This window comes from Phaethon aethereus, assembly GCF_964289735.1.
Source record: "Phaethon aethereus genome assembly, chromosome: 19".
Lineage (NCBI taxonomy): Eukaryota > Metazoa > Chordata > Aves > Phaethontiformes > Phaethontidae > Phaethon > Phaethon aethereus.
The window spans coordinates 9,236,131-9,249,347 of record NC_138595.1 but is presented as its reverse complement, the minus strand read 5'-3'; the positions used below and the strand labels follow the sequence as shown (position 1 = coordinate 9,249,347).

The 13,217-nt window shown below is 47.9% G+C and overlaps 1 protein-coding gene across 1 annotated transcript in view; it reads right to left on the bottom strand.

Annotated features, from left to right (window-relative positions):
* Positions 1-9,329, bottom strand: part of CLIP2 (CAP-Gly domain containing linker protein 2) — a gene marked incomplete at its 5' end in the record, with an annotated part of 61,527 nt that extends 52,198 nt beyond the window's left edge. Inside the window, one exon of the mRNA XM_082008793.1 lies at positions 9,218-9,329. Coding sequence (XP_081864919.1) covers positions 9,218-9,329 — 112 coding nt within the window. The remainder of the gene's footprint in view (positions 1-9,217) is intronic.
* Positions 9,330-13,217: the final 3,888 nt, after the last annotated feature.

Below are 13,217 nucleotides of genomic sequence, written 5' to 3'. Positions count from 1 at the left end.
GTGGAACAGTTCATCGCTGCCTTTCTCTGCAACCATTTAACAATGCCCATGCAGAAATATTTCCTTTCTCACAAAGAATTCTGTAAACAAGTCCACGTAGTAAAGCGCTCTGCTGCATCCTCGGGGCCATCCACGACCCTGACGTAGCACACAGGACACGCATTTCCTGGGCTGGAAAACAGCACTGCCCAAAACGGTCACATTTTGTAGTAGAGACCATCAACTGTGGGCTGAGTGGAGTTGCTTAAGTCACAGGCAATCCAATTTTGACAACTGGTATTATTTTACAGTGAGTATTGCGATACAAGGAGTTTTCTTACAGACCTCAATACCGCATAAAAATCGATTTCTTTCTTTTAGGGGGATATTACTTTCAAGCATCTTTATAAATAAGTAAATATCCTACTGAACCCAAATAAATAGAGAAAAATATCTGCATTCTAAATATTTTAAGGCTTTTGTGGAGACCAATTCACCTACTTAACTGCTTGCAAGGAGGATGCTCACATGCAGGGGCAGTGTGCGATGGTTAAATCCAACCGAGAGCCAATACTATGCAGCAACAGTCTGATGCCACTGTAATCCTATGGATGCTCATCCCAAATCCATCTGTGCCAAAGGGAATCTTTTCTTTTGATTGCAATGAATATCATCTCGGGCCTCTAACAATTAATCTGCTCTTGCAGAATTGGTTCAGTTGTTCAGGGCAGAACATGCAGGAGCAGATTCTGCCCCCAAAGCTGCACCCTTACTCCAACAGGTGTAACCGCAAGCATACTGCTGTTACTGCAGACTTACACCAGCCCAGCTGGATAGGATTTGGTTCATTATATTCAAACCACCATAAGCTGAACATCTGTGGGAAGCAGATTTTCTTTCCCTGCTGGTCTGCGAGGAGCTACAGAGCGAGCGAGCAGGAGGGCGTCTGACCTCCATACGCCTTCAGCGTGCACTCGCATCTCGTTCCACAATGAGCGTGCTGAATGTTAAGGATTAACTATATCAAATCCTTCTAAGAGCATCTAATGATTAAGACAATTAAAATCAGACTCCCAGTTGTCACCTGTAAAGCTGATTAAACTGAGGTTGATTCGATGCCCTTTTATACTGCTTGGAATGCATCAAACCGCTTCTCCTTGGGAGAAGAACGCTGCCAAAGGTCCTTTCCCTCTTCAAGGGGGGAACCAGAAGGGATGCAGGAACCACCACCTCCAAAACCCCCTGAGAAGCCCCAGTACAAAACATATTTCAGACTGCAGGATGGCAGAGTGACTCATGAAGGAGACGTGTGAGCTGAATACAAGCCCCATGCAAATAGTCAAACGGTTGGTCCACAGCCATGCCAGAAAGCATTCGGCTTCTGGATACGCAGGGGGGATTAGAAGCAAATATGCAGGGTCTCACGAGAGCATCAGTGTCCGTGAATGAGTGGATTTGTACAGAGTGACGTGACCTACATGCAGGGCACTTCAGTCACCCCACAGTAATGACAAACGAACATGCTCAAGCTCTAACGATCACTCAGCGAAGCTGCTCCGCTGGTTGTCACAGATCCTACAGCTCAGCTGCACTGACCATCAGCCACCACAGTTCCCCTCCCGGCCTCACTCCTCTGTCTGAGCCGTACATCAATCCTAAATCAGCAAACCAGCAACTCTCCTTGGCAGCTTTTCTTGTGCAGCCCTTGAAAACAGGCTCTTGTTTTCTTTCAGATACGTGATAACTCCTTGAACAGATGGCTGCCTCGGTGGACATGGATACTATAGCTCTTACTACTGATTGACAAGATAATCTGCTGATACTGTAGTGGTCAGAGGCATTTGATCTTAAAACATGCTCGTTGGCACCTCATCCTCCCAATTCCCCCAGGAACGGAAGATGCTGTGTACACAGACCCACTAAGACAAAGCGAGACCTAATCAAACTTCACAGACACCCATGACACATTTCCAGCACCGATCACTAATCCGACTCGAGGAATACCCATTCGTGCTTGCAGCATGGATTTAATTGAGGACAGCGCTCCGACGAGAGCCGACAATACCGATCGCTCCATGAGGCCTGAAGCAAAACAGCAGAGACAAATGTTTGCTAGAAATAATAGCAGCCTCTGGCCCCACGATGTGGGGTCTTTTCTCTCAATTTGCCAGGGTACAACACCCCAAGTTAATATTAATCAAGAGCCTCAAAGCCTCTGAATAGACAAGAATTAGCTCCCTGTGTCTGTACCAGTCAATCAGCTGCTCCGGACACCACAAGCCCATTTCTTTGTTTCAGACAAAACAGTGGTTCAGTGTCTTTCATATTTATTTGGGAATGAGAATTAATAGATTGATACAAACCCAGATAGCCTCAGCACCCTTTCTTGCAGCTTTAAAGAAAAGACTGTGTTAAGACACTGCCAAGACATCCATGATTACCTGAGAATAACCTGCCCAAGCTCACTCTTATTACTGAGGCATGAATTCCTCATCAAGGACAACTTCTCTCCCTCTGTTTTAGTGCAAAATAATCCTAGAGGCAACAGAAGTGACTTCTTACTGCTATGCATCCAAGCCAACTTAATCCAATAAAATCCTGAGAAACTTGAGGGGTGAACAACTGATTTCCAAGTCAGTTTACCAACATGTTGCCGTTAACCCTGTTGCAGATAAATAAAAAGCAATGAAGATTTCCCACTGCGGGAGGCAAGAGCACTAATCCTACAAAAGAGTTACGGTGCTGGTGAGATTTAGACTCATCCAGCAGAATCCGTGCAGGTATAGCTCATTAATGACGGGGCCTGGATATATGCAGAGAGGCTTATCCATACGGAACTGCTGAGCCTCTGGAACTAGAAGCAGCCCTCAGACAGTAACTGCATTTCCAGAAAACAAATCGGAAAACAAGGTAACTCCCTCCCTCCCCCCACGGGAGGCTCAAAACCAGATTCAACCCTGATAAAAAGATTATGCCACACAGTTTTCAAAGGAAACCTCCTTTCAATGCAAAGAGGGACCTGGGATGTAACCCACAGAGTCCGGCCTGTCCAGCCCTCTGTCTGCCTCTTCTCCTCCTTCTCCGATGCCAGGAGCGATCGACCACGTTCAGGCTGGAGCGACAGCTCTGATCACACATCCCACCTAACGCAACCCCAGCGACTGCACCCAGCAAACCCCGCCAAGCTCGGCCCCTCGGGAGGTAACCAGCCTCAGCTCACCGGCAGCCAGAAACCGAGCCCAACTACCTACCCCAGTAACTAGCCCAGCTCAGGCTGATAAAACCCTCATTAAAACTTACTTAGTTTAAGCACCCTATGGAGCCAGCCATCTCTAGCGCTCTTTAATGGCCCTGTGAGCGCACCAGCCCGCTTCGCTTTTATTCGTAGTCAACAAAAGCGTCGTACAGTGTTTGTGAAAATGGCCATTATGCCAGCAAATACTAATAGTCCTGTGGATTTATTTTTCATGAAAAATAACATATGTACGCTTATTTGAAAGTGAGAAAGCATTCCCAGGCTCCTGGCAATGCTGTACAGTTTAGCTATCAAAGTATAGTTTGGCAATAAAACTGGGCACCCGCTGAAAACCAGTTTTGATACTCATAGCCATGCCTAAACATGATGTTCAGGTCACAGATACTTGCACCTGCCCATTCAGAAAGACAGGATCCATCTGTAAAATTCAAGATCTAGACTGGATTCAGACTGGGTGTGGTTAAGCCTCACAGAAAATATAAGAGGTTTGCGCTTTTTTGCCTCCAGCGCTGAAGTCCCATTGTTGCCCAGCTCCATCTGCAAATACTAATTTTCCTTTTCCCCCCCTCCTCCCTCTTTTGCCAGAATTCTTTAATTGAAGAGGAGATTCAAGAACCATAAAAAGCACTGCAAATGAACGCCAGAGCCAGCTGACAGCAAACTGCAGCATGAAAGGCAAGACCTTCTCCTCTAACCGAGTTACTCTAATGCTGCTCTGAGCAGACAAAACCACTCTGGGATGGGAACGCTTCCCTTCCCAGCGGCTTTCACCTGTTCCACCAGCTGGGAGGGCTGTGTGGACCCATCCATCACAGCTTCCATTCTCTCTCCATCTTGCAACTGCAGGCAAAAGCAGGCTTTTCCAGGAGGAGTGTGGGAAAGAAACCAAAGACATACAAGCTTTGTAAGTAAGAAGAAATCCAAACGTTATTTTGAGCCCTTCACCAGTGACCCACACCTTTTGCACAGCAACCTCGCTTGCACATGGGCTTGAGAGCAGTAACTTTCTTTACTTGAAGCATGGGAAATAAGCCAACGCATTTGTGGGAAATCCTCTCCCGAGACAGCAAGAGATGAATTTTCAGTCTGGTTTTAAGGAAAATAGTTACCACAGAGCAGCAGAGCTTATTTTTTCCATTGTTCCAGCTTTATGGGAGAGAAGGGAGGCAGATAGTCAGCGTGGACACCACTCATCGAGGCTAATGTTTTCCAAGAATCCACGTCAGGTGCCAGTCTCCCACTGACTTTCAGTGGAAATTACCATTTCAGCTCTCCTTCATAAAGTAAAAAAAAAAAAAGCCCCCACCCACAACAAGCCAATGCACTTAACCCAGAATACCACCACAAAACACCCTTATACCTCCCAGGTCTTTGAACATGCCAGCTCAGGTAGGAAGCACAACAACTCTTTGCTCTAGGAAAGTTCAAAGAGGACACTCCGTGAGCTGGTAGGGAACAGGGGCTCCAACTAAGTTTTCAGGAAAAATAAGTGCTATACTGAGCCAGCTTGTCACACATGCTACGACTGCATCATATTTGGTCTCTATAGAAATCTATAGCCATGAACTGTGAAATTATATATACATGCACATACAGCATCTGACATCTGCATCAATCCTCTGTTCTGTTACCTAGGGTGTGAGTTGTCAAGAGCAGATGGAAGTGTTTAACCGGATACACCTCCACTACCTGGGAGAGGAAGAAAGATGAGAGATGGATGACAGACACTTGACTTTCTACAAAAGAATATAAAGAGTGCCAGTGAAAAGAGAAAGACTAAATCAAAGCATCTTTGTGTATTCCAGACTAAGAATAAAGGAAAACACATCTACTTGCACTTTTGCAAACAAGACTGATCAGCTTATGGGAAGGTAGGAAGAAGAAAGTGTGAAGCTTTTCAAAATTCACTCGCATCTAATGGCTCCATGACAACTCTCAGGTACAACTGGAGAATGAGCACCTTCTCTTGACACCCAATCTGGAAGATATAACCTTGATGTAGGGTCTTTCCGAGCCAGCCCCAGGCTACCAGAGCCAACAGACTGTACATTGTTACAGTTTAATTCTGCACTTTATTAGATTTATGGTTTTCTTTTGCAACTATATTTCAAGTTTTTGAGACTTCTGTCTTCTCGCAAGGTAGAAAATTCATAGAGATCAATGTTGCAGCTCTGTAGTTTGCAATCCAAAGCACACTGGTTTTATTCCATCAAGCTGCAGGGCTTAGGTGGTTCACCAAACGCCTACAAAAATACAGAAGTCTCTTCTGCCGTTTCTGGCAAGATGCAGGTAAGTGTTGGAGGCAACACCTGAGTTCATAAACATCCAGTACACTCAGATCCCCCTGGAGTCAGGCAAACCCTGATGGTGTCCCAGAAGCACCCTCAGTGCACAGACCCGGTTCACAAAGCTCACACAAGCGTCCAAAGACAGCACAGAGCAGAGCTCGTCGTTTCTGCAGGGCTTCTCAAGTGCCTCAAGCCTCCTTCACGCAGCTTTAAGACCTGACGTAAAGCTTGGTATCTTTAGAGGATCTTTCCTTCCCAGCAGGCACCCAGTACATCACATGAAGGCACTTTCCTGGACAGTGCCCGAAGAGGGGAGAAAAGCAGAAAAAGCCCTTTGCAGCATTCACATTAAGCACACACAAGAAAACTGTTCTCAGCCTCTCCATCTCTGCCCTTGTCCCTCTGTCCGTCAGAAAGGCTCCGATGCCGTGACACTGGGAAAGCACCCAGCGCTGACTGCACACCAGATCGAACAGCCCTCAGGCTGGCACGTAGCTACCCCCTCTCGATACAGCTGCGTTACCAGTACTGCCGTGAATTAACGGCAGCGACGCACTTAGAGGCCAGAAGTTGAGTGATGCAGGTTAGCAAGATAGAAGAGTGAGAATGGGGCACGGATCCGTCACCCTCCTGTGGCCCAGGCCTGATTAATCCCAGGAAAGGTAATGAAATCCAGTCTCCGTGGCCATTTACCACCAGATCCTTTGGCTGCAGGCACCCTCAAAGTTTACGTCAGTGCCTGCTGTGGTTAGGATTTTAGTGATGTGGACGCTTGGCTCTGAAATAGAATTAAACCACTTTAATGGAGGGGGGGGGGAAAGAAGAGTATTCTCTCTTAGTTTTTCCCTGCCAAAGGCTGAATCTCACGATTGTCTGTGCTGCGGCTGGGCCCCACAGCCAGCACAGATGCTGCCGCTCTCAGAGAGGGGCACACAGACAAGTCACCAGGATTTTGGGAGGCACACTTCACACACTGCTTCGGGTTATCATTGGCAAGGAGAGGAGCAGCAGGCAGCAAGGTGCTGGCCAGGCCTTTGAGAGATTTGCAGGAGGAAGAACAGGTACAGACCACACACAGACACGGCCATAGCTCTTGTGCAGGACGCAAAGCAAGTAGATGATGCGAAGGATGACATCAAAGATGATGCTACAAGCCCTGTCGCAGCTACCCACCTGGCACAGGCTGGTAAACAGCCCCGCTGTGCTCCGTTCTCACCTCCCAGGCTGGAACGGCTCAGTGCCGTGACTGCTCCGGCAGCTCCCTGGCTCCCGCGAAGCCCCCGCACCATCCCGAGCGGCAGAGGAGCAGCAGCGCAGCTCCCAGCACAGTACCAGCCCACCCTCCCGAGACTTCTCCCCTTCTCCATGCGCACATTCTTCCAGGAATAAAACCCCTTTTAGAAATTCTCAGGCAAAGGTCAAACGCCGTTTGCTGCAGATTCTGCCCGCGCTCGGCCGGCTTTGCTGCACATCTATCGCAGCGACAGACGGCTGCGGCTGAACGCGGCACAACGAAGCCCCAGCAAACAAGCGCTGCGTTCAGCTGAAAGGCTGCATCGGGCCCCGGTGCCGACCATCGGCACTGACCAACTCTTTCATGCCGCACCACACGCGCCAACTGCATTCGCTGAGATGCCTCTGGGCGAAGCCTCCGAGGCGAAGACAGGCCTTGGGTCTTTTCCCTCCTTTTGGGTTGTGGGGTTTTTTTGTTTGTTTTGTTTTTTGGTTTTTTAAGGGGTAAAAAAAAAGGTCAACAGAAAATAACTCCACGCAACACGATTATAAACCCAGCATGAAGCGCCTTGAGAGATTCACAACTGGTAGCTAAATAGCCACTTCACTGGAGTCCTTCGAGTTCATTTCTCAGTCACAGCTAGGTGCTAGGAGAAACAAGGGGGAAATACAGAAACGAGGCTGGGGAATAACTTCAAAATAAACAGCTAAACCTATAAACCTTATCCTAAGAATTTCCTTTGCCAGCTGGCGCTTCCCTTTAGCGAACAGATATGAGACTTCAGCATCTTTGATTTCGATACTAAATTAAGAAATTATTCTGTCTAATATTAAACCCCACTCAAACACAGGAAAGGGCAAATGTTTATCTCTACATCTCAGGCCAAATCCTCAGCTGAGGAGCAGCACAGCCGCTGCACTCCCGACAATGCTGTATTACACCGAAGGATCTGGAACTCGGCCCGTGATCGCGTGCAGTGACTGGCTCCTCAAACAAGACCTTGCACGCGTGCAAAAAACCAAGTTACAGCTATGGCTTTTACAGTACTGTTCAAGGAAAGAATTTACAGAGTGGGAGAGACGATACATACAGTACCAGTCGCTGAAAGAAGAGAAAGCTCAGCTGAAGAAGCCCGTGAGCGAAGCAGAGCTGTGTGATGCGTGGTAAGGGAGCAGAGCCAGGGCTGCTCAGCGGCGAGCGGGGGCTTGGTGCGGACGTCCCGTGCCGAGGTTGTGCCTGAACCGCCCTCTTAATGGAGGGTGTTCGTGGAACAAGGACACATGCCCCAGCACAACAGAAACGTCACAGAGATGGGTTTTTTTGTTTAACTAACGCTTCTGCATTCCTCTGACAAGAGAGAGCATTGTCCGGTGACCTTCATTTTTGCAATGTCATTATCACAGACTAATTTGTCATAGCATGCTAAAGCAAGTTCTGTCCAATATTATCCTCTACACTAAAAATGCTGCCTGACAGGTACAAGGCTTTCCTGCTTCTGCCAAACGCTATGTACTGTTGCATCTGAAACATATAGCAAAGTAACCAGTCATGTGGGCATGAATTATGGGACAAGAGTTTGACAGATCTCAAGAAGCAACCAACCACATTCTCAAATCAAAGTGTAATATACTGAATGTACAAGTGATTGATACGTTACATACCATCCTGACGTTCTTCCCCAGAACCAAGAAAAAAAGCATTTTTTTAACAAAGTGAAACAAAAAACATTACATACAAAACTTGCACCTTGAATATTTGCTAAATTATACCGAATAAAAAAAAAAAAAAATCAACCCAGCAGTCAGAGCAGCTGGAAAAATTAATCCTAAGCAAAACACAACTCAAACACTTTTGAAGTGTTAATTATACCACATAATAGCAGTCTGTATAGTTATGTATTTACTGGATATAGATCTATGGACAGTGAAGCATGTGTATGTATGTCTAGATAAGTCACTATCCAAATCCCACTGCTTCAAACGATTCTGTTCAAACAAAGGCAGTAATCTGGGGTAATCAGCATGGGACAAATCACCTTAAGTGCCCAGTTCTTACTCTTGCATTATCACATGCCAGAAGCAATGGCTATAGGACAGTGTTTAACAAGGTCATGGGTGTGGTTCCCATCTGCCTAATTATTACCAGCTCTTCAAATGTTAGTGTCTGTACAGGTACGCATACGCACACAAGCGAGATGGGAGGCAGCACCTCCCTCAGCCCTAAACACCAGAGGATCCATCTGTCTCCCACCCACTCCACAACCTGCCTGGTCTGTGCATTAGTTGGGAGAGAGAGGCCATTTACTCACCCCGTGACACTTGTTTTGATCCATGCCCGTGATCAGACTACGTACAGACGGGAAATTTCACATCCTACTGAACGCTTGCACCTCTAGGCCTTTGCCTTTAGGCCAGGTAGTCACCTGGGTCAGCTCATGCCCCTGCCAAATCAAGTCCTTACCTTCTTTTGAACCAGTGGTGACAGCAGCTGTGGTGGTCCCTGATGCCCGTCCCACTGGGCTGGAGTGCTTCCCAGCCCTGCCGGGGATTTTAAGTCCACTTGGCTTCAGCATGTTTGCCGTCTCCTGTATCTCAGGCTCGTATAGCCCGTGCCTCAAAGAGCTGTCCTGGTACCACCGTTCAGGCTCCTTGATGATGGACCTCTTCTTCCATTGTCACAGACCTGGGACAGAAGAGCACAAAGAAGTCAGAGAATGGGTGGGAGAGCACCAAACAGGCTCCCAGAAAGCAGTGCCCAGCTCCCTCCTCACATCCCTAGGAGAGTCAGGATCTTTCATGCCTTCTCCTAAAAAACAAAGATGATCATTTCCTCCTTCTCCCATCTCAATGTTACATTCTTCTCTTTAGCCTTGCAGTCTCACTTTATACCCTGGAGTCCTGACCAAAGCTGAAACCTCCTAGAACTACCAAACAAGAATCCAAATTCAGCCTTGGGATGTGGGTGACTGAAATTGTTGACTGGTTTCAAGTTCTAAAGTCTCAGTTCACGCATCTGCCAAGACCCCGTTTCTGCTGTCGGAGCCCTTACTAAAGGCACACTAGCAACCCTCAGCACTAGACCTTTGGTGCATAGCCCCCATTTTCACAAGATTTCAGGGCAGCCTCTCCAAATTGACCGGAGGAAGGAAGAGGCCAGTGTCTGAGATGGCACTTTCCGCTCCTTTCTTTAAGAACAAATCCAAAACCTCGTTACAGAAAAAGGGCATCTGACCCCGTGGATTTGCAGTAAGATTGAAAAACAAAAACCCCCTTCCTGAAACAAGCATGATTCTACCAACTACTCATTGGTGAAGTGACATAACCCTTTCTTATGCCATTCTCTTCCTAGTAGGCAAATGGAATAAAACCTCAAAATTCCTTGCAAGGATGTTGCATTAACAAGCACACAGCTCCAAGTAAAACATTTTATGACAAGAAAAGAAAAATAAAGGAAATGACTAAGTTGCTTTAAAAAACTGCAAAACCATTCCTAATGGATAAAGAAAAACAATAAAAAAATTGATGTCAGCCAAAAGGAAGCTAAGGCTGGCTGGCTAAGCAGGCTGGGATAGGGAGGGAAAAAGATAGCAGCAGAGTGAGCCAGGCATGACACCAACATAAAGGCAAAGGGAATTGCAAGAAGAGCAAACCAAGGACCAGCCAGAAGCCGGGGGACACCCAGAGCTGCCTCCTGGGCCAAGGAAGCAGGCAGCCTGCTGCAGGCAGCACGCCGGAGAATTAACGTAGCAAAGGGTTACAGATGCTGCAAGGGGAGAACTGCAATAGCGGGGATGGGAAGTGATTAAGGCATGAGTAAGGATTTCTACAGAGGCTAGGTCAGAGCGAGGGGAGGGCTGGCAGGGCTCCAGGAAAAGCTGCAAGCACAGAATCGCTCAGGTTGGAAAAGACCCTTAAGATCATCAAGTCTGCAGACACAGAGAAGGAAAAACCACAAGGAGAATTCCAGAACTGTATTCCTGAGGGCTCACAAATACCTGAGACACCAAAGAGTGTTTCAGCAGTGCGTCAGTCATCCCACCCCAGCTTAGAGAGACAAAGAAAGGAGGACTTGGAGACAGCCTGGGGAGGGAGCCCGAGTGAAAACCCACAGGATCAAGCCCCGTCTCTTCCCTACATCCCCCACAAAGGTTGTTCAACACCTGGGGTGGCTTCAGACACCTGCAGACAGCACCAACTGGGGAGTATTTAGCTTACACAGAAGTCAGGGCTGTTGATGAGAAGTGGGATGCTCAGATCACACCACCAACAGCACGAACGATGGACAGGAGCAAGCAGTTCTTGTTAAGGAAGAGAGAAAACAGCCTTCCTGCAACAGAGCCAGCGAGGACCAGATGCTCTCAGAGCTAGACAACAGGTTGCCATTTCCAGCTCTGTTTAGCATAAAACAGGGAGACAAGTAACAGAATCTGGAGGTGAGAAACACTGATCAACCCGATTCCTCCTATCTGTCAAGCCATCAGACATCTCCCACCCACCCACTCCATCTCATATGGCACATTTTGCCCAGGGCTAGCTTTCGTTTTACAGAGCAACTTCATTTCTCCCACTTCTGCTGGTGATGTGCTCTATCAAGAGATCTCGCCCCATCCCCATCACCTTCGACCTGAAGGTTCGCTCTCCTCACAATATGACCTTACTCCTGGATTTACAAATCTCATCACCCGGTCCTACCTTTCGGTTTGATGCTGTACTTGCCATTAAGCAAGCTGAGGATGCTGGTTCTTCCAGATGAAACATGAATCCACAACCAGGAATGTGGATGGAGGAAGGACAAAAGGACACAGGGGAAGGATAAAGCAGTAGTAGAGAAGAATTTAGGCAGGAAAGGGTGCCGGAAGAATAAAAATATCTTGCAGTTTTTCAGGCCTCTGTTAGAGGGGGTCTCTGGATCCCTAACTTTGCATCCAGAACCACATAAACCTTAGGGAGACAGAGAATTCAGTCTGTTCCTCTATTTTGCTGCTCACCTACGAAGAAACAGGGAACTTCATTCTCCCTCCACCACTCATTCCTGAAGATCAGCTGGCCACACAAGTCACAGGTTATCGTGATACTCCGCTCCTTCTCAGGGTGACTGGATTTTATTTTTACATGGGGAGAGAGAATTAAGAGGAAGCGCATTCCCACTGCATAAAGATCTCTGCCAGAAACCTTGATGCAAACACATTTGCTTTCAACATACTAATGCTGAAAAACAAATGAACTCCACAGGCTGCTAATTAAGCCACCCTCCGAACAGATCGCTGCTTTTACCCCAAAATACAATCACCACGAGTAGGTCGCAGCCACACTCTCGGGGGTCTCCACGCCACACAGCAGACTCAGAAGCCTCTGAAGGGCCACCAGTGCCAGGCAGGCCCCCCTGCCCAGCGGCGCTCGCGGCACGACCGTCCGCAGGGAGGTCTGACGGGGGCTCGCTCACGTATCCAGCGACCATTCTCACCTCCACAAGCCGCAGGCTGACCAAGGCCAGGCAACAGGGACGACTGCCGTAGCAGGTACCTACACGCTCGTTATCACACAGGGCCATGCGGGTGAACTTGAGTAAGTTTTACTACAAGCGCCGCTTGTTAGAAATATATACACAAAAATAAACATCTGGGATATTTTTTTAAGAAGTCTTCGCCTGCTGCTAGGGACAGATACTCCTTCTCTGTCACTAGGTTCGCACCCACTTCAACATAAAAATACACGAGCGTATTTTCAGGAAGCTCTGCACGCCGGGCACCGAGCTCTTCCCAGTTACACCGTCAGGTCCTCTTCCCCGCCCGGAGCAGCGCTGCCCCAAGCCATCCATGTCCACGTTACCATCCAAGCGAGGGACGCAGCTTTTGCGCTGCAGAAATATCCCCGGGCTGGGACGTAGGCCAGCACCTCCACAGGGCCCTGCCCTGCTCCACTGGAGAGAACAGCTCGCCCTGGGCTCCGGCGCTGTGCCCTCGGCATCCCAGCAGGCTCTATGAACAGGGCCCCTCTGAAAAACCCGTCTCCAGCAGATGCTGAACGCCGGCAAATACGATGCCGCACGCGGCATAAGAAACAGATAAGCTATTTTCTCTTTCCTACTCCCTGTAGTACCTGCACAAGCTGTAAGCTTTGCCCTCCTGTAAAACTTCGTGGAAATGTGACTTTCTCCAGACACGCTGTAAAAAGAAGCCCATCTGCCCCCGTGGATACTCCGGGACCAGTAGCTTGGCTGCTTTTGTTTTCCTTCCTTTTCCAAGATGATGCAGATTACAAGGATTTTTCTAGATCTCTGCTAGATTCTCCCTGCAATCTTTTCATACTGGGATGAATGGTTCTGTCTGTTCCCACAACCAAGAAAAGCATCCCGGGAATGCACAATATGACAGATTGCTTCAAATGACCGAAACATTTTGTTCTCCATCTTTCCATCAGAAAAGGGGACAGCTGGATCTGAGTCACCTGGGCTCAAATTC